Below are 21,356 nucleotides of genomic sequence, written 5' to 3' on the forward strand. Positions count from 1 at the left end.
GCTGTTGTTTGTTTTACTTAATTACTTGTTCTTATCCTGCATTTTGGGACTCGGGTGGCACTGTGGTCTAAACCACAGAGCCTAGGACTTGCTGGTCAGAAGGTCGACGGTTCAAATCCCCGCAGCGGGGTGAGCTCCCATTGCTTGGTCCCTGCTCCTGCCAACCTAGCAGTTCGAAAGCACGTCAAGTGCAAGTAGATAAATTCCAGCGGGAATGTAAATGGCGTTTCCGTGCGCTGCTTTGGTTCACCAGAAGCAGCTTAGTCATGCTGGCCACATGACCCAGAAGCTGTCTGCGGACAAATGCCGGCTCCATCGGCCAGTAAAGCGAAATGAGTGCCGCAACCCCAGAGTCGTCCGCGACTGGAGCTATTGGTCGGGAGTCCCTTTACCTTTATTCTGCATTTTATTCTGTATACTACCCTGAGATCTTATTATGAAGGGAGAGTTAGAAAATGCCCTGGGGTATCGGCAGCCCCCCCCCCATTCCTCCAGCTGTCCTTCGGTGAACATGGTTCTGGAAAAGCTACTGCCTTCTACTCCAGATGCTCCAGCGACACACATCATAATGATTTATGCACACTAATCTCCTGACTTTGTATAGTAATAAGCAGGAGACACCGTAGAAGTAATCTACCATTTATTTAGAGACTATACACAGAGAAATGCATAATGGTTACCGTTCTCTTCAGCTCTGAGAACAAACGGGGACTGTAAAAGCAAAAGCACAGTTATAAAAGAACATATGCAGCTGGAAGAGATAAGACTGTTTCTTCCTGTTCTCTCACTCTCTCAAGATAGTCATGTGAATTGTACCAATTACAAAATGCAGCTTCGCTGGACTGATTTACTAACAGAGAGATATACAAATTTAATAAAATAAAATAGGACCAAGGGGTCCGTGGGTTAAGAATTCCACAAGACACAGAATTTCCCTTGACTGTGTCTAAAGTAGCTTTTTGGCTACTGCCAACTTAAAACATAATTCTGTTCTGACAGGCAAGTGCTATTGCAGTTTTTCAGATCATGGTGCCTTTCATTCACAGTAGTCTGTTTTGGGTGGGTAGCTGTATGTAAGCTTTACTCCCCATTCTACTAGGGAACTACAGAACCCTTACTCCTGCCCTAAATATTTAGCTTCTGTATCACCTCACCCACCATTCTTTCTCCTTTTTTGCCAATTATTTTCATTGATATTCCATAAATTTTAACAAATTGTCACAAAATTAATACAAATTCAATATAAATTTAAAAGTTGTCTTTCTACCCACCCCATATGTCCCCTCTATTTTCCTTCCTCATTTGCTGCTCTCAATAATATAACTTTTCCAACTATCATTTCATTCACCCCTTCTCCCTACCCATCACCTGTTCAGTTACCAATTTCTGTAATAATAATAATAATAATAATAATAATAATAATAATAATAATAATAATAATAATAATTTTTTATTTATACCCCGCCCTCCCCAGCCAAGGCCAGGCTCAGAGGGGCTTACAAGCAATAATAAGAACAAGATGAATGATTACATACTAAAAACAAAAATAAAATACAACAATAAAATAATGGAACATTAAAATATTAAAATGTAGCCTCATCGCAGGAGGAGAAGGAAAAGAAAGGGGGGGGAAAGAGAGAGGGGGGAATCAAATGGGCTCCAAGCCAAAGGCCAGGCGGAACAACTCTGTCTTACAGGCCCTGCGGAAAGAAATCAGATCCTGCAGGGCCCTGGTCTCATGAGGCAGAGCGTTCCACCAGGCCGGAGCCAGAGTTGAAAAGGCCCTGGCTCTGGTTGAAGCCAATCTAACTTCCTTAGGGCTCAGGACCACAAGGGTGTTGCTATTTATGGACCTTGAGGCTCTCCGTGGGGCATACCAGGAGAGGCGGTCCCGTAGGTACGAGCTTTTATACATTGTTATAACATGTCTTCAAAACAGTCAAGTAGAATAAATCCTCTTCTATCTATCTATAATAGCCATTCATCAATTTTCAAACATTTCCTTCAGATACATCTTGAGTAACACTTTGCCTGGGGGGAAAAACAGACCTTGCTTCCTCACTGACGACATACACATATTCCTCCTTAATCTGGCCTCGAACATTGCTATCGGACATCTGGCCCCAGTAATTAACAACTCAGCCTCACGGGTGCAGTATGCAGAGAGTGAAAACGAAACCTCTAGAAACTTTTTGGTTTATATAATAGACATTCTCCCCCTCTAACGCTGCCAGTCTCCCAGCGTCACCAACCCTTCACATTTCGCCATATTTTATCCTCAATTTGACACACAACAAGTTCATTAATAAAGAAACACAATCCATATCTCTTCTTTTTTGTCTGAAATTCTCAAAAGCCGTCAACACACTGTGGTCCATCCTGTCCCGTTCACTGTTCTTATTTCCAACTTCAAGCTTCAGAGAGGGAGGCTGGTGTAATCTCAACAAAATCCCTGTCTCCTCTCCACCCTCCCCCTCCCCAACTAATTAATTTTCCTGCAGTCCATCCTGCCAATCCTCCGTCCCATTAGTCCTTAGTTATAAAATAAATGCAATGCAAGGAGTATCTTTAAAGTCCACTCTTCCCAAAAACTTTGCATTCCATTGCTTTAGGGGAGGGTAGATAACGCAGATCCCCCCCCAAAAAAACCCCATTACTTACAACATTGACTTCCTTCCCCCTCCAGCATAAATCAGGACCTATTTAGCAGGTTGCCTCTTCACTTGCCAATTATGTCCTAATTCAAAGGTATTCCAGAGTTTACCATGGTAGCTTGCTGGGGCTGTCCTTGGACACAGCAATTAAGCCCAGCGCCCTTACCTTTTCATCTAGGAGATGGGGATTTCCATCCCCGCTCACACACACACACACAAAAACATTAACGGATGACCGTGGATTGTGTCCTTTTGATACCCTCCAAATGTTAGGGGAGACATGCCCCTTACCCAGTGCTTTTTTTTCTAAAAAAAAAATAATGTCTCATTTTCCTACACATATTGAAATACTGCCCCTCAATGAGGTCAAACTTAGATTCACAAAATGTTTAGGGATATGCGTCCCCCCAGAAAAAAATCACTGAATATAGCATTGTTGATTTATTTTGTATGCTATAAAAGAGCTATTAGAGGATGTGTTTTCTATATTGAGAGAGAGAGAGAGAGAGAGAGAGAGAGAGAGAGAGAGAGAGAGAGAGAGAGAGAGAGAGAGAGAACTGGAATATAAAACTAAAACTCCAGGACAATGTTCAATGTTCATATATTATTTTCACTCATACAATTTGATCTCCTGCTCAAAATAGAATAGTAACCAAGGATAGCTATTAAGTTATGTAGTGCTCCTAAAACCACCATTGATGTGTGGTATTATGGAATTGTATATATATTTATAAATATTTTATTTCTTTTGTAATTTCTAAAAATAAAAAAATGGATGCAAATAGGTTTACCTTAGAAAAGTTAATTAGTAATTGCTTACAAGAAGGCTGCTGTAAAACAAGTTCAGAATCCAGGACCTTTGGTCTGCTATAAGGAGAAAGAACAAGAACAAGAAATCAAAACTGAAGGAGAATCTCAGATGGGCAGGAGTGTCCCAGAGAAGAGGATTAACTCTTGTTCCAAACAGCATCCCACCATGTTAACCTCTGGTGCTCTCTTCCTTCTCCTGGCCTTGTTATCCAAGAGTTGGCTGACGACGGAAGCTGCAGATCGTAAGAAACATTTGGGGCTGGTTATAGATGAGACCTAGTTGAACAAGATCCTCCTAGGTGCAAAACGCAATCCTGACTGTTCCCCCTCACTTAGCAACAGTTTCCAGAGTTACCTGGGAAAAGCGATTACCGTATTTTTCACCCTATAGGATGCTCTTTTTCCCCTCCAAAAATGAAGGGGAAATGTGGGTGCATCCTATGGGGCGAATACAGGCTTCAGGAAGCTCTGCGCAACCGCGCCGGCCTCTGGAGGGTCGTGCAGAGCTGCCTGCCCTCCCGGGATCCGCGCAGCTCTGTGCGACCCTTCGGAGCCCGGCGCCAAGCTGTGCCTGGCTCCGGAAGGTTGCGCAGAGCTGCCTGCATTAGGAATCCTCAGTGCGCCCGGGCTTCGCACAGCTGTCCATAAGCCTGGGGAGACCGGCGTGGCTGCCTAAGCTTGCAGATAGCAGGGTCTTCTGGGGGCTGGGGTCGGAGGAAGCTCGGGCTTCCCCCGTGCCAGCCCCGTGCCTGGGGGGAAAATAATTTTTTTTCTTTATTCCCCCCCCAAAAAACCTAGGTGTGTCCTATAGGGCAGTGCGTCCTATGGGGCGAAAAATGCGGTAGTTGTTAGACTGCTCTGGGAATTGTAGCTTTGTAAATAGAATAAGAGTCTTCCTCAGCACCAATAACCAACTACAGTTCTCAGGGTTCTTTGGGGAAGGGCATGACTGGGAGCGAGTTTGGTGTAGTGGTTAAGAGTAGTGGACTCGTAATCTGGGGAACCGTGTTCGCGTCTCCGCTCCTCCACATGCAGCTGCTGGGTGACCTTGGGCTAGTCACACTTCTCTGAAGTCTCTCAGCCTCACTCACCTCACAGAGTGTTTGATGTGGGGGAGGAAGGGAAAGGAGAATGTTAGCCGCTTTGAGACCCCTTTGGGTAGTGATAAAGCGGATATCAAATCCAAACTCCTCCTCCTCCTCCTCCTCCTCCTCTTCTTCTTCTTCTTCTTCTTCTTCTTCTTCTTCTTCTTTTTCTTCTTCTTCTTCTGGTATAACACTGCTTTAAAAAATGTGGTGCACATGGGACCTGAACTTAAGGAGTCCAATATTAATCTGCATTAAGTTAGGTTATGATTTCAGGGCAGGGCTGGGGAACTGTGCAACCCTTCAAAGGATGCTGGACTGCATCTCCCAATATCCTAGACTATTGGCCATTCTGGCTGGACGTGATGAAAATCCAGCAACATATGAAAGGGGGACAAGTTCTCCGCCCCTGGACTTGGGGTACATCCCATTGAGCACAATGGGACTTACTTCTGGAGAAATATGGGTAGAATTGTGCCGTCAGGCAAGGGAAGGCATGGCAGACGTAGATAAGGGTGTACTGGAAGATCTCTAGATGGTGTGCAAGAGATCAACCAGGGCTTCCTCTAGGCATCTGTTTGGTCACTTGTGGGGAAAAGGATACTGGACTAGGTAAGTATTTGGCTTCATCCAGCTGGAATCATCTTATGTTCTTATGTTTTTCTGACTAGCAATAGCAACAGTTAGAAAGCTCCCTAAACTAGGTTGCTGAAAGAGAACATTCAAAGGAAAAGCAGGAGTTGGCTTTTATTTGAAAGGATCTCCCAGCCCTTCCTGGACATGCCAGTGGGAACTGAAGCTGGGACTTTCTACATGTAAAGCAGAGGCTCTACCAGTGAGCCACGGCTCTTCCCCTAATAACCCTAGGAAGGGAGGTACTTTAAAGTTTTCCATCAGCCATTAGCATCTCGAGGGCAGAAAGAGCAGCACTCAGGTTACCTGATCATAGTCTTCTCTGCATTAGTCATAAGTTTGCATCCATACATATAAAATAGCACACAGAGATGTCATGCAGTTCTGTGTCCTCTTTTATGATAATGTGTTAATGGTCACCCTATCAACAACAGTGGTCCCTGCCAGTAATTCCAGAGGTGGATGATGATGGTGATTATTAACCAGATGCAAAGGAGGTCACAGGCTTCTGATCTGCTCTCAGGTGTTTACTGGTATACGTTTTCTCATATGCTATACTGTAGATACATCTCTTTACCTTGACCTGTTCTTAACCCCACCCCCAGCCCCCATTCTTCTGATTGTAATTTGTTTTAACTGGTTTAAAATCTTTTTGTGTGGTTGTAACTCACCCTCACACCTTATGGTGTAGGTCAGGCAAATAGTAATAGTAGTAGTAATATACAAAAACAGAACAACAGAAGTAATTTTAGGAGGTACACCTTTGTGTATCTTTGCATCAGAGTAGGGCAAATGCACTGGCAGGAGTGTTGGATCAGCTCTGCAGGCAAGTTTTCACTGTACCAGCCTCCCTGTTGTCTTGTCCCTCCCAGCAAGCGGCAGAGACCTACCTTTCTAGAGTGATGTGGTTGCATATGGCAGCAGACCACCCTAGGTAGCACCCATTGGGTGGTACTCAACCAAGTTTTACTGGGATTAGTCCGGTTAAAATGAATGGATATGACTACCTGAAAGTTAGGTTATTTTAATTTCAGCAGGTCTGCTCTGAATAAAAGTTAAATACCATCCATAGTTTCTCAGTTTAGATGAAATAGGTATTGTTAATTACAGGCGCTCTGGTTTAATTGTGGCTCGTATGAAGCAGGGAGCAAAGGTGCTTCGTGCATCGGGACAGGTGTGTTTGTTTATATCAAATAATAATAATACGTAATAATGATAAATAATAAAGCAGGATGAAATGTTGGTGGTCCTATATAAATACACCACTAATGCACTGTTCTTGCACCGGTGGCATGTTGAATACCCATTTCTGCTTCTTTGGCAATCACTTGTAGCCAAGTAAGATTGTCTTTCATGAACACGGTCTTAACAGTGAGTCCGTAAGTGACTGTGGAGGCCAATTCTGGACCCACACATCCTTCCACAGTGGGGACATAGGTTTCTGGGCAGGAGTTGATCACAGTGTGGATTTGCCAAGTGTGCCTTCCTCTTGGCACATTTCTCTTTTGCGTCCTGAGTTCATGCTTCTTCAAAGTCTATGACACCTTTGGTGAAGGCTGTTCTCCATTGGAGCACTCGCAGAGTTTCCCAGTTATCTTTTGTTGTCCACTGGTATTTTGCTTTCCATTCTTAAGTTGGGAATATAGTAGTTGCTTTGGAAGACGATAATCAGGCACCAGAACAACATGACCAGTCTAACAAAGTTGATGTTGAAGAATCATTGCTTTGACACTGGTAATCTTTGCTTCATCCAGTACACTGGCATTAGTTCATCTGTCTTCCCAAGTGATCTGTAAAAAATTTCAGATGGAATCTTTCAAGGAGCTGGAGATGGCATTTATAATAGGTTCATGTTTCACAAGTGTACAGTAAAGTTGGTAGCACAATGGCTTGTTACTAGCATTTTGGTTTCCCTCTGAATGTCCTAGTCCTCAAACACTCTGCACTTCTATCAGGAGAAAGCTGTGCTCGCGGAGCTCAGACGATGCTGGATTTTGGCATCAATGTTGGCTCTTGTGGAAAGATAACTGCCTAGGTAGGAAAAGTGGTCAACTTTTTCCAACGTTACACCATTAAGTTGGAATCGTGGTTTGCAGAGGGGTTGTTTTGTGCTTGTTGGTGCAGCACTTTGGGGTTTTTTTGGATATTGAGCGATAGGCCAAGTGGCATGTTGAATAGCCCTGCAAAACAACTCAGCTCCGCAGGGCCCCTGATACAAAGCAGCACTTCATTAGAATATGCTCACAAATTATCTCTATGGGTATCTTAAATTATGGTCAACATGACATTGCTATGCAGCTCAACTCTCTCCCCACTGTTTTCAGCCAATTGTTCCGGTGTGGCTGACCTTGATGATTGTCCAGGCAGTACAAGCGATTTCTGCCCAGAAGGAGTTGCCTGTGGTTGTAAAGATCAAATTCCCTTTTGCAAGTAAGTTACTTTCCTTCCTTTTATGGTTTTGTTGAGCTTTGTGGGGAAAGACAATGGTTGGGCGCCTGACCTCCCTCTGTCCACCTCACTGCTGCATATTATGACAGGGGTGGCAGGGAGAGAGAGGCTTGTAGCAAGGATGACATGGAATAGATGTGCAGCAGCTGAATTAGCTTTATTTCATTGCCTCTCCATCCTGTTACGCAGCATCAGTGCAGCCAGAAGGAGGTCAGATGAGTGGTGCAGCCCCACTGCACCAACTGCCATGTCTACGCAGGCACCATGTGCTTAAGCCATGGGTAGGGAACTTTTTCAACCCAAGCCACATTCCCCCATAGGCAACTTTCAGGGGGTCGCATGCCAGTGGAGAAAGAAGCCAGATTCCACAGTGAGTGGGGCCATGGATATGACTTACCTTTCTTCAGTAGGCAACACCCCAGCTGTGTAAATGTCAGAGGCTGCAACATTCCCCACATTTCCACTACTCTCTATCCAAGCATGCCAAAGGCACTGTCCTAGCTCCAACCAGGCATAAGAAGCCAAGAAGAGTGTGGTCTGTCCCAGCTTCTGCCAACCTAGCAGTTTGAAAGCACACCAGTGCAAATAGATAAATGGGTACCACTGCGGCAGGAAGGTAAAGAGCGTTTCCTTGGACTCTGGCACTCATCACAGTCCTTCATGTGCCAGTAGCGCTTTAGTCATACTGGCCCCATGGCCCCTGCAAGCAGTCCGTGGACAAACAAGTTCCATTGTGAGGAAAACAGCAAGGTTAAAAATTGCAGCCCTGCCCAATTTGACCGCACGTCACTGGATAGCACCCCAGCACAAAAGCATTGTGATGGGTTGTAATCATACTATTAGGGGGTTGACGCAAACTGTTTTGATGTTGCTTTGCTTGATTCCATCCACAGGTGCCCTTCCTATCAAAATGGCTGGAAAAATTACTGGTACATGGGTGTCAAATGCGAGGAGCTTTGGAGCACTTTGGACTTGATTTTAGTCGTGGTTTTCCCTGCAGTGGCTCTGTCTTTTGCAGCTGCTGTCACAACACAGTGGGTCCGGTATTGCAAGGACAAGCCAGAGAAAGAAGCCAAGCGAAACCGGTGAGTCAGTATGTATTGCATTAAGTGGAAATGTTTTATTTCCCAAATGAACATCCATGTAGGCTGCAAGTCTATGCACACTTACCTAGTTTGATCCCAAGTAGAAATCAAGGAGAAATTAGGTGCTGTTTGTATTTTAATGGAGAACAATGGACTTCACACTTCTTGAACTGAAATATGAATTTCTCTCACTTGGACTACTGCAATGCGCTCTGTGTGGGGCTACCTTTGAAGGTGACCCGGAAACTACAACTAATCCAGAATGCGTCAGCTAGACGGGTGACTGGGAGGGGCCACTGAGACCACATAACACCAGTCTTGAAAGACCTACATTGGCTCCCAGTATGTTTCTGAGCACAATTCAAAGTGTTGGTGCTGACCTTTAAAGCCCTATGGCAATCGTAATAGGTGTTGAAATTTTGGAAGGTTGGATAGTTACAAGGGAATCGTCTCAGGTGTGGGGTGCACATTTTATTTATTCTTATTACTTTGTTTTTTTAAAAAAGGAGGAAGTGCAAGTGGTGGTACGTCACCTGCCCCACTGTTTCCACTGGTGCCAGAATGCCCTCCTCTCACCTGTGTACAGCTGCTGTACAAAGAAGACAAGTGACAATGCTTAGACGAACACCCCACTGAGAAAGGAGTGGGTATTCTGGCAGTGGTAGAAGTGGGGGCAGGGCACAGCACATTCCCATTTTGCCTCAGGTGGTGAAACGGGGCAGGCTGTTCCTGTTCTCACCCCTCCTCGCCAGCAGTGTACTAAATTTCTATATGTATGTGGAAGGAATGAAGGAATCGAGGGCTCACATTCTTTTGACTCTTATATCTTTTCAGTACTCAGGCAAGGCAGCTGAGACCTGAACCACAGCATCATTCAGAATATGCTCCTAAACTGGCCAATAGGTTGAGATCTGCCTCTTATTCACAAGGAAGACAGGTAAAATATTGTGTTTGTTTGTTTGTTTGTTTGTTTGTTTGCTTGCTTGCTTGCTTGCTTGCTTGCTTGCTTGCTTGCTTGCTTATTATGGACTTGGAATTTAATTGTGGTAAAAGGGGTGCTTTGTTTAATCCAGTGGATGGCATTGCTTATTTTTGAAATGCCCCTGGGTTTTGCATTATTTTTTGTAAATAAGGGAAATAGCTGGCAGCCTTTTCTGAAAGGCGTTCTTCCCGTATCCACTCTGCAATTGACATTTACAATGGATGTCTGATATGTAAGATGAGATTAGGGCATATGCATTAGCTGACATCAAATGGACTTCGTTTGCTTAGAAGCTGCAATATGATTGTCCTCCTTTATCCCAACCAGGCCTAGAAGACTCCTGGTGGGGTCAGAGGAGGAATCTGCAGCAACGAATAGCTGCTGCAGTGCCAAGAGTCCAGTTCAAGTTTTGTTACTCTTTGCAGTCAATGGCCATTAAACATAAGCATAAGCATTAAACATAAGCATAAAACACATATATGGGGGGAGGATTATTCATCGCATAAAACAGATAAACCCCAATAATACAAATAAATAGCATTTAAAGCATGGATCTCATTCAAAACTTCCCTTAACATTTAGCACTGATCTGAAAGGTGCCTCTAACGGGATAAAGCTATCCTGCAGCTAATTAACTTGTTTACATCAGGCAGCAGACATCTTATCTAGAAAATGTCTCGTTTGCCTTCTAAGAAGGTCTAAAAGGCTAGAAGAAATGTCACACCTGGTAGGTATTGTAAAGGACAAAAGAATAAAGTGCAGCAAAAAAAAAAATCTTATTATAAAATCTGCCAGCCAAATATGCTATAGGGATAGTTTGGAAGCTAAGCTGGGAGTGTGCCTGACAAGGAAATAAGTTCATTTCTGCAGATAGGTGGCCCTTCTATGGTTTGGTATCATACAGTTTTTTTTAGAACCACAACCACAACAACAACACCTTGTGCTCAATGCAGGAAATCCTTAGCTAGAGCATCACTGACCAGTGGTTGTACAGCCCCTGCTTGAAGACCTCCAGTACGGGACACTGGTAACTGGTCCCACAGTCAAACAGCTCTTACCACTTCTATTTCTTCTGTGGGAGAGAAAGCCACTGATTCTTTCATTCATTCCTATACAGCAAGGATGGAGAACCTATAGCCCATCAGATGCTGTGCTACAACTAATATTATCTTTGACCGTTAGTCACCTGGCTGGGGCCAAAAGGAGTTAGGAGCTGCAGGTTCTCCACTCCCGATATACAGTTAAGGAACAGAAACTTTAATCATTTATGTGTAGAATGATGGCAGTATTTTCTGAGTTTTTGAAATAAGAAATATAGGAAGGACAAGGTACAATAACCAGGTTTGTTTTTAACTCTATCATGATGTGTTTGCAACTCGTCTTTATTTCACTCTGATTTTCTCTTCCTGTATACCAACCTTCATCAACTTGGTGCCCTTCAGATATTTTTTAGGCTATATTGTAACTCCCATCTGCCTCAGTCAGCATGGGTCCCATATCTTGACGGCATACGGTTGATGAAGGCTGGTGAGTAATAGTAGACATATTATCTTATTATTTGTCTTCAGTATTTTGGGGATTGCATATTTGTTTTTAAGGGTTGCATCTTTATCATCTGTTTTTCATAATAAACATTTTAAAATAACAAAACAGAAGTCAATTTGTCGCTTAATTCCCCCTTCTTTCTTTTTTCTCTTTCTTGGTATAGGATGATTTTAAATTTCCCAGGTACAATCTCCAAAGTCACCCTCATGAACAAATACAGTCACCATATGCTGGAGACTACAGGTATGATGTCCTTTGGTCAAACTTTTTCACAATGATGATATATTTTTCCTGCTAAAAGATAAATTATGCACACTGCTCGGCAATGATGGAAACCATTATATATTTTCAAATGTAAAATGATCTTGAACTGTTCTGAAATTTGCCCTCCATTTACTTGAAAGCTTTCTTCTCCTGAGGAAGAAGAGTCCATTGTTCTGCATCATTTTCAAGGCATTTTAGAATTTGTATGGACCTGGAGTTTAGAACATGCCTTATAGTTGTCACGTAGTCTCGTATTTTCTGTTTGTTTTTCTTACCAATAAACATTTATCCAGTTGCCTGCAACCTTCCCAGCTGTTCAGGCCATATAACCTCCTCCCAGGCCACACCTCTCACTGGCCTTGTTTTGTACCTTCCTTAAGTGTTTTTGCCTGTACAGAGGATATAGGTGTGTGTGTGTATAGAAACTAGCTTACTGCACAAAGGCAAAATTTATATGCATCAAATTTTGCCTCCACCACCATGAGGCCCATGGAAGTTTACCCAGAAGGCATTGTGGGCCTCAAGATTAAAAGGTTTCCCACTCCTGCTATAGCAGCTGCTTGCCTACCTCATCTCTATGTACAGAAAACCTGCAAAAGACAGAGTCCTCGGCTGCATGTTCATTCTTTGTTCAGACCTTTGTATGAATGAGTGCAGGTCAGAAGCTGTGGTGGTGCCTGTGATCTGCAGGAGCTCATATGACACAACTAGGAAAAGGGATGACAAAGAAAACAAGCAAACCGAGACAGAAGTTCATTAGCAGTTTTCTATAATGACCAGTGTGTAATGAAGGATCCGCTTAAGGGAGAAGAAGAGTTTGGATTTGATATCCCGCTTTATCACTACCCGAAGGAGTCTCAAAGCGGCTAACATTCTCCTTTCCCTTCCTCCCCCACATCAAACACTCTGTGAGGTGGGTGGGGCTGAGAGACTTCAGAGAAGTGTAATTAACCCAAGGTCACCCAGCAGCAGCTGCATGTGGAGGAGCGGAGACATGAACCCGGTTCACAACTTACGATTCTACCGCTTCTTACAACTACTATACTCCACTTACTCTTAGGAGAGGAAAAGCTAGATGGAGCTGGTCTCTCAGCTGAGCCAACGGACTGGGCCCTGCTTCCCATCTTGCTTTTTGCTGCAGCCAGGTGGGATGCTTTGGGCTAAACTGATGCCAAAACTGAGGTCCCAAAACTGAGGCCATTCATTTTGATTCAGTGCATACAATAAGCGGTTATCATGTTGTTATTTTGCCTAAATCTGTATTCCAGAGAAGTAGCCATGTTATTCTGTTGCAGCAAACGTAACAGAGGTGAAATCTACAAACATATTTTAAAAAACGCTGTGAAAATGCTTTTTTAAAATTTTTTTTGAAAAATACATTGAATTTGGCATAGCTCACTGCCTCACATTTGTATATTGCACTTTACAACACATTTAAAATGTTTTATTTGCAGCTGTGTAGCTGAGTCCAGAGACTTGCAGCACCTTAATGGTTTACTGTGCCATATTTATCTTGAAACATAACTCTTTGTTGCATTTATCTGCCCATAAGAAATTTATATTTGCATTTTTTTAAAAAGTGTTTAATTTGATTATTATAGTCAGATGCCTCACCAGCCATTGAGAAGAGCTGTTCCAAGCCAAGATGATGTATTTGTGGGTCGGTCTTTCCAAGCTGGCCAGCTTAACTCTTGGGAGAGTGAGGTGCCTGATGTGGATTATGAGGACATAAACCCATTTTCTGCTATGCCCATGCAACGATTTCCTGTATGTACAAATAATCTCACTTATACAAGGAGTGGGGGTTTTTGTTTTGTTTTTACTGGGGCAGGATTCAGAGAGAGCTCTCTGCATGAGTAGAAGGACCTCTTTCTTCAGTTTCCAGTGGGAACCCACTACACTAGCCTTCCTTGACATGGTGCCGCCAGATGTTTTAGACTGCAACTACCACCAACCCCAGTCAGCATAGCCAATGGTTTGAGAGGATGGCAGCTGCAGCCCAAAGCATCTGAAAAGCACCTGGTTGGGCAAGGATGCCCTGCACCAGATGCCACATCATTCCCAGTCCTCAGGGGTTACTTTTCAGGGCTGCAGTAGGAAAAAGGAACAATCCCCATCTGTAAACAGAACTCTGTTCACAATTCCCTAGATCCCACTGATAAAATTTGCACTAGGAAACTGGAAATGGAGCACATGTGAAGCCTTCTGTGTATCAGGTTTACTACATAGGTGTTCAGTAAGCCTTAGGGCTTATTCAGACTTCCTTCTTTGCCATGCTTTCAGGCACAGACCCACAGTTTCCAGGTCTATGTCCGAGCTGTGGGGGGTTTTTTGTTCCACCACTTACCCCAGAAAAGCCTGCTATTCACTGCTAAATCAGAACAAACAGCAATTGAGGTTTCTGTGGATTGCTGTTTGTTCTGATTCAGCAGTGAAGAGGGTTTTTTTTTCATGGGGAAGCAGTGGGACAAAACAAAAGACCAGAAAACAAAACATAAAAGAAAAAACAACCCACTGCTTAGACCTGGATTTGGAAAGAGCCCTTAGAAGTAACTATGAGAGCCTGTCTGTTACATCACTCATTTCCTCTTCCTGATTCTTAGGCTGTGTGCACAACCATACATTTAAAGTGCATCCCTGCCCCAACCCCACGAAGAAACCTGAGAGCTGTCATTTATTACCCAGAATTCCTACAGTTCCCAGAATTCCTGAGGGTATGTGTGTGTGCCTTAAATGTATGGTGTGGATGCAGCCCCAGGGTTTAATCTACTTCGCCACCTACCCACTCCCTTTCTTCTGTCTTATGCTGACCAACCCCACTGCAACTCTTTGCTTCTCCATGGCTCTTTAAGAAAGTGTATACACAGGAGTAGAAGCTGGTGGGAAAGGGGAAAAAATAATGGAACTCATGAACATGCCCAGAAGCAATTGTGGCCCTGTAGCAGGAGGAGTCTGTCTAGAGCAGTCACGTGGTGTTTCTCTCCACCTGCTGCAAATTACAGTTGGTGGTAGGGGGCCCTGTGGGAAGTAGGGGAGAGAAAACAGTCTTGCTGGAACTGTAGCAAGGGCCTGGTGTTATCCTTGCCTGCTTCCTTCATGCTCCTGGAATCCCACATGGCAGTTGGTGGGAAGGAGGCTCTAGAGAGGGGGCAGGGAGTCCTTCCAATGCATCAACCAATTTTCATATTTTAACTTTCCCTTTCAGAGACCCGGGGCATCAGTGGTACCTCAGCCTGAGCACCAGAAGTATGGCCATCAACCAGTGAATTACCTGAATGGTCAAAGAGCTGGAAGGCCCTATGGGATTGGGCACCAGCAGAATAGATACACCTAGGAACTTTTAATAAATATGGAAAACACGTGCAACTGCAGAATCGTCCTCCATTGTTTGGTGCAGCCTCTCTTACCTCTACTTTTCTCCATGAGGGCTTTATCGCAAGCCACACCCAATGAATACATACCTATTAAGACGCAGCAAATATTTAATCAGCACAGCCATTAAAATGAGAAATTTGTTCAGGCAGCATCTTTCTTATTTAATAAATGAACCTACCAATCCACCTCTTCCTGTCCAAAGCGTCTTATGTCCTGCTCTATAACATGTTGTTCTTCTAGCAATAATTGGTATTCAGTGGATCCATTTTTTTTCGGTAGTGGCGCCCGCCCTGTGGAACAGCCTCCCATCAGATGTCAAAGAAATAAACAACTGACTTTTTGAAGACATCTGAAGGCAGCCCAGTATAGGGAAGCAGTATATTGAAGCTTTTAATGTTTGATGTCTCGCTGTGTTTTGATTTGTTGGAAGCTGCCCAGATTGGCTGTGGTAACCCTGTCAGATGGGAGGCATATGGATAAATAACACATTATTATTATTATTATTATTATTATTATTATTATTATTATTATTTATTTGTTTGGCATTATTGAACCTTGGATGGAGACAGGCTCAGTCAGTCACGGGGAGGGCTCCTCAGTCATTTTAGAACGTTCTGCAAATTTCCCCCACAACGTGTACTTGTGTCTGTAAAACGGGTTGCCGAACTTTAAAAGCCTTTGGTCACATATGGATTTCTGAACAAATGATGTGGGTCCTACTCTCTCTGGGCACTTTTATTCTCTTAGATCAACCCCCATCTTGTAAGGAAAGTACACTTAAAATTAGTTTATGCACATGCATAAGTAGATAGATGATACAGATATAGATAGAAGTATAGATATGCTGTATGTGTGGGGGAACAGTGGGCACAGGAGACAGGTTTACACTGGGGTGGAATAATTTTTAGCAGAGCTGTGAAGTCCAGCCACTTTTATTTATTTATTATTATGGGGGGCTGGGACACACACAATTCTGTTCAGACACCCTGGGAAGTTGGAGGGGAGCCTTGAAGTAGCCACAATTGTGGATGGTGCTCAGCATCTCTGTCTGTCAAAACCACCCAGGCTGCAGGCTGCTGCAAAGAGCTCTGAAAGGGCCTTTCCAGCTCCCAGTCACGCAAATGCTTGTTTTCTGCAAGAGTGAGATATGGTGGGGCCAGGCGGCCATTTTCTGTTGTGCCTCAGGCAGCAAAATGCATTGGGCCTGCCCTGGTCCTGAATCTGCCCTTTCCTGGCTGGCAGAGAATGCACTGGACAAAATATCAATAAAGGAAAATGGAAAGTGCAATCGAAGAAATGGGCAGTAGATGCATGATGGAGTGATTACAGATGTAAGAAGAATTTAATGTGAATTTGATATAAGATTTTCTATTGTTATTTTTGAATGAATTTTTCTTTGTTTTTTAATTTCAATATAACATTATTTATATATAAAAATATCACTCAGTTCAGTGGGATACACTCCCAAGAAAGGTGCACTGGATTGCATCTTTAATCCAGGTACTATTATCCAGAGGTACTATTGTCGTTGACTGTCATTTATCTTGTGAGTTCAAAAGGCCTTATAAAAATCTAAAATTATCCAAGTGCCAACCTTTGCTTACATTTTATAGAAAATATTTTGTTCACTAGATAAACTGGTTGAGAAAGATTGGGGGGGGCACATCCTGCTTTGCAGCGAAATTGGCAAGTCACCCTCTCAGGCACTCCAACACCTGAGAGGGGTCCCAGATGGAAAATTATTGGGGGGTAAGGCCAGTGGGTTTATTTGCTGGTGGTGCAGAGGGACGCATACCCCTATACATTTTGTGAATCTCAGTTTGGCCTCATTGAGGGGCAGTATTTCAATATGAGTTGGAAAATGAGAGTATCCCTAAACATTTTTTTTAAAGAAAGAAAGCACTGGGTAAGGGGCATGTCTCCCCTAACATTCTGAGGGTATCAAAAGGTCACAATCCACAGTCGTCCATTAATGCTTTTTTGTGTGTGTGTGAGCGGGGATGGAAATCCCTGTCTCCTAGATGAAAAGGTAAGGGTGCTGGGTTTAATTGCTGCGTCCAAGGACAGCCCCAGCAAGCTACAGTACTATGGTAAACTCTGGAATACCTTTGAATTAGGACATAATTGGCAAGTGAAGAGGCAACCCGCTAAAAAGATCCTGATTTATGTTGGAGGAAAAAATCATCAGTTTGGAAAGGCTTGAAAAGAATGAAAGATGTTAATTTCTGCTTTGCTTGAATGGTGTAAGGAGGGGAAAGGAAGTCAATGTTGTAAGTAATGGGGTTTTTTGGGGGGGGATCTGCGTTATCTACCCTCCCCTAAAGCAATGGAATGCAAAGTTTTTGGGATGAGTGGACTTTAAAGATACCTCCTTGCGTTGCATTTATTTTATAACTAAGGACTAATGGGACGGAGGATTGGCAGGATGGACTGCAGGAAAATTAATTAGTTGGGGAGGGGGAGGGTGGAGAGGAGACAGGGATTTTGTTGAGATTACACCAGCCTCCCTCTCTGAAGCTTGAAGTTGGAAATAAGAACAGTGAACGGGACAGGATGGACCACAGTGTGTTGACGGCTTTTGAGAATTTCAGACAAAAAAGAAGAGATATGGATTGTGTTTCTTTATTAATGAACTTGTTGTGTGTCAAATTGAGGATAAAATATGGCGAAATGTGAAGGGTTGGTGACGCTGGGAGACTGGCAGCGTTAGAGGGGGAGAATGTCTATTATATAAACCAAAAAGTTTCTAGAGGTTTCGTTTTCACTCTCTGCATACTGCACCCGTGAGGCTGAGTTGTTAATTACTGGGGCCAGATGTCCGATAGCAATGTTCGAGGCCAGATTAAGGAGGAATATGTGTATGTCGTCAGTGAGGAAGCAAGGTCTGTTTTTCCCCCCAGGCAAAGTGTTACTCAAGATGTATCAGAAGGTATTGTTTGAAAATTGATGAATGGCTATTATAGATAGATAGAAGAGGATTTACTCTACTTGACTATTTTGAGGACATGTTATAACAATGTATAAAAGCTATAACAGAAATAGGGAGAAGGTATGAATGAAATGATAGTTGGAAAAGTTATATTATTGAGAGCAGCAAATGAGGAAGGAAAATAAAGGGGACATATGGGGTGGGTAGAAAGACAACTTTTAAATTTATATTGAATTTGTATTAATTTCGTGACAATTTGTTACAAATTATGGAATATCAATTAAAATAATTGGCAAAAGAGAAAAAATGGTGGGCAAGGTGATAAAGAAGCTAAATATTTAGGGCAGGAGGATTCTGTAGTTCCCTAGTAGAATAGTAGAATGGGGACTAAAGCTTACCTACAGCCACCCACCCGAAATAGAATGTAACTGAAATGAATTACTTGGTTTATTAATATCCCAAGATTAATGGAAATGATACAAAATAGAATCATATAATTTACATGCAAAATTGAAAAATATAAAATTGAATGGATAGAAATTGATACAAAATGGGGTAAAGGATAATATTATTAATTAGGTAGTAGCTGGATATGACTGGCAAATGAATTTTAAAGTAGCATTGACAAAGCCACTAAAGTAAACGAAATAACTCCTATCTCCCTCCAGCCCGTCTGGTTGTGAAATAATTCTAAGCGTATTACAGCAATATTAGGCTGCCCTTACCTCAGGAACTTTTGTGCCAAGTTTGAAAATTGGAAATATTTAAGGAAAATTATGGTCCACTTGAGAAATCATGCATCAAATATATGGTCCCCTTGTAAAACGAAAAATAGATACTGCATACTTTCCAACAAGGTACCTTGATGCCAGAAACAGGAACGTGCGTCTTCCCAGCCCTGATCCTCCACAAGTCAGATTATCTGTGTGGGATCACTGAGCCAGAAAACATGTGTTTTGGGGCAAAACTCACAAGATCACAACCTCACACAAAATTACAATGCTCAAAAAAGCAATTTTCTGGGCTCTCTGATTTTGCATCAAATCACAATCTTGCACGTTTTGGCCCAAAATGTGTGTTTTCAGGTTTCATGGTCTCACATGAGGTCAGAACCGCACACATTGTTGGGTAGCATGCTGAAAGTACAGCATCAAAAAATTGAATGCCCGGCTTAAATTGGAACAGTTGATGGGTATGGATACTGTACTTGAATTGTCTTTGACAACATGGATTAAGACTAGTGCTCATTCTGCAGTTTGAGTTATGGTGGCTTTTAGACAACAAGAGAGAATGTAACCCATGATCTCAGACTCTTGAGAAGAGGCATCCAGTATATGGCCCCTCCCATATAAACAGATGGAAGAGAATCAAGCCTTGTAGCCACATTCTGAATGTCTTCTAATTTGGTTTCCAAATGTTTCAACTGAAACTGGGTTTGTGAATACAGGGTGATTTTTCATACCCTTTGATCTGCTTCGATGAAATGTGGCCTAAGGCAGACCCAAATATTGTGCCTACTTCACAGGAATTTGCAGGTTCAGTTGCAATAAAATATTGCCATATCTCCCAACATTCCTCAGATGAAAATGGGGACATTTCTCACTCTCCCCAACTCCTCAATCTCTTGTTTATTGCTCCACACCCCAAAGCATTTCCCATCAGAAGAAAGGTGAATGCTACAGTCATTACACCAGTGGGACACGGCACACACGTGTCCGGCAAAAACACCTTAATCCAGACTTTACAAAATGAGAAACATGCACCATTTATTATTATTTTTAGAAAGGGGCACCCCACTCCCCCTTTCTCCCACCTAGGGCAGCCCTCCCTCTGCCTGCCTCTCAGAATGACCAATACAATACAATGAATGACCAATACGAATGAAATTGGGAAAAGAGGACATCCTTGTCTTGTACCTTGGGCTAGTGTTATTTGTTCTGTTATTTGTTCTCCTCCACTCTCCAGTAGCTGCTATGAGCTGCCCAAGGAAGGAAGCCAGCAGTGGCCATGGAGAGGCAACAAGGTGCTCCCTCACAGCCGCTGCCATCGCTGTTGCTTGGGAGAAGCGCCAGATCATCCTCCTCCCCAATCTTGGTGGCAGTATCACCGGTGGGAGAAACAAGGACATTCCAGGATCAAAACAGAATCCAAGATGGCTTCCAGAATTCTGGGAGTGACCCTGGAAAATTGGGACACTTGAAGGGTATGAGATATGCTATTAAGACAAATGGGTTACAAGGCCTGGAAGCTAATAAAGGATCAGTTTGTCCAGTGCTTGGTCAACCAGTAGAAGCAGTTTGGAAAGGTCCATTGGGATTACATTGTTTGCAATGGGGATAGGATTGATCTGAATATTTTGCAAAATGCAACAAGCACTTTGTTAGATATCAGGCTGAATGTACTCTGTATAATTTAAGAGCAATCCCGCTTCCAGAACTGGGCTTTTGGCAATATAGTCATAAGTGAGACTGGGCACCAGTGGCTCCAAGACCCTGGATCCGGTAATTTATTTCATTTTCATGGTGTTCATTCTTTGATTTTTACCTTTATCTTCACCTTGTAAAATGTGTTCATTTGAAAGCTTTAAGGTTGTCTGTATTTTGATGCAGACTTTCTGATACTAAATGTTTCAGAGAGTAGTTATGTTCTTTTGTGTTGCTCAATGAATATGGATGAGACAATTTGATCCAATAGGTTGTGCTATCCATAGACCTTAGCCTAACAGGTTATCAGGGCTGTTAATCCCAGGCCCTGCTGGACCTCCATATGCATCACAACCAGCAGTTAAGGTGTATTTTATGCACACGGTAGATGAGCCATGGTGGATCAATATGGATTATGCTATGCCAGTCTGTGTCTTTCCTGTGAAAGCTGCTTGGATCCGTGAACACTTTTGCTGCTTCTGATAAAAAGCTCATGAAGAGCTTGGCAGTGCAGCTTGATTAGCGTGGTGGGAAAGCGTACGTGTAACCCAAACAACGTGGGGGGTATAACGCTTCTTGCAACTCAACTCTGCAAGTTTCACAAAGATTATTGCGTGGGGGGACTGCTTATACAACCAGGTTGCCCTTAGCTCATTCATATGGGTTTTATGTTGGTCCACCCCTATGAATAGAGCAACTGGTGGGAAGGTCCAACCCTCCTGCTCCGCCTGCTCAACAGTTAAAAAGCAACCCAGCTGTTGCGCTCTTCCTTTAACTTTTTTGGAGCGAAGGAGGTGACATCGCTGTATTTTTCTTTCTTCTTGCTGATATCTGCCTTGCTTTGAGTCCGTTGCCTGTGGTAAGGACAGGGCCTGGACTACGTTCGGTAAGTGAATTTTTACTGCTCTAATATGCTAGGAACTTCAAATTAGTTCACAACTAGATTTGCTGCAGGTGTAGGAGTTGCATAATTTACTTTGAATGCTACTTTTTAACACATATGCCAATCATATCCATTGTTTCCATTTTCTATATGAATTTTGTATCATTCATAATTCTATTTAATAGCATTTACAATTTTCATTTCAATTTTTTTCATTTAATTTAATTTAATTTATTTTCA

General features: G+C 42.8%; 1 protein-coding gene across 1 annotated transcript; it reads left to right on the forward strand.

Moving 5' to 3' along the window:
- The first annotated feature begins 3,462 nt into the window (after positions 1–3,462).
- Positions 3,463–15,066, forward strand: LOC309362039 (uncharacterized protein). Its single transcript, XM_081897526.1, has 7 exons — positions 3,463–3,706; positions 7,507–7,612; positions 8,524–8,715; positions 9,550–9,652; positions 11,406–11,485; positions 13,108–13,273; positions 14,712–15,066. The coding sequence occupies exons 1-7, from the start codon at positions 3,574–3,576 to the stop codon at positions 14,838–14,840; spliced, it is 909 nt and encodes a 302-aa protein (XP_081753652.1). The 5' UTR covers positions 3,463–3,573; the 3' UTR covers positions 14,841–15,066.
- The last annotated feature ends 6,290 nt before the right edge of the window (positions 15,067–21,356 follow it).

Source organism: Podarcis melisellensis, assembly GCF_964234715.1.
Source record: "Podarcis melisellensis genome assembly, chromosome: Z".
Taxonomy (NCBI): Eukaryota; Metazoa; Chordata; class Lepidosauria; order Squamata; family Lacertidae; genus Podarcis; species Podarcis melisellensis.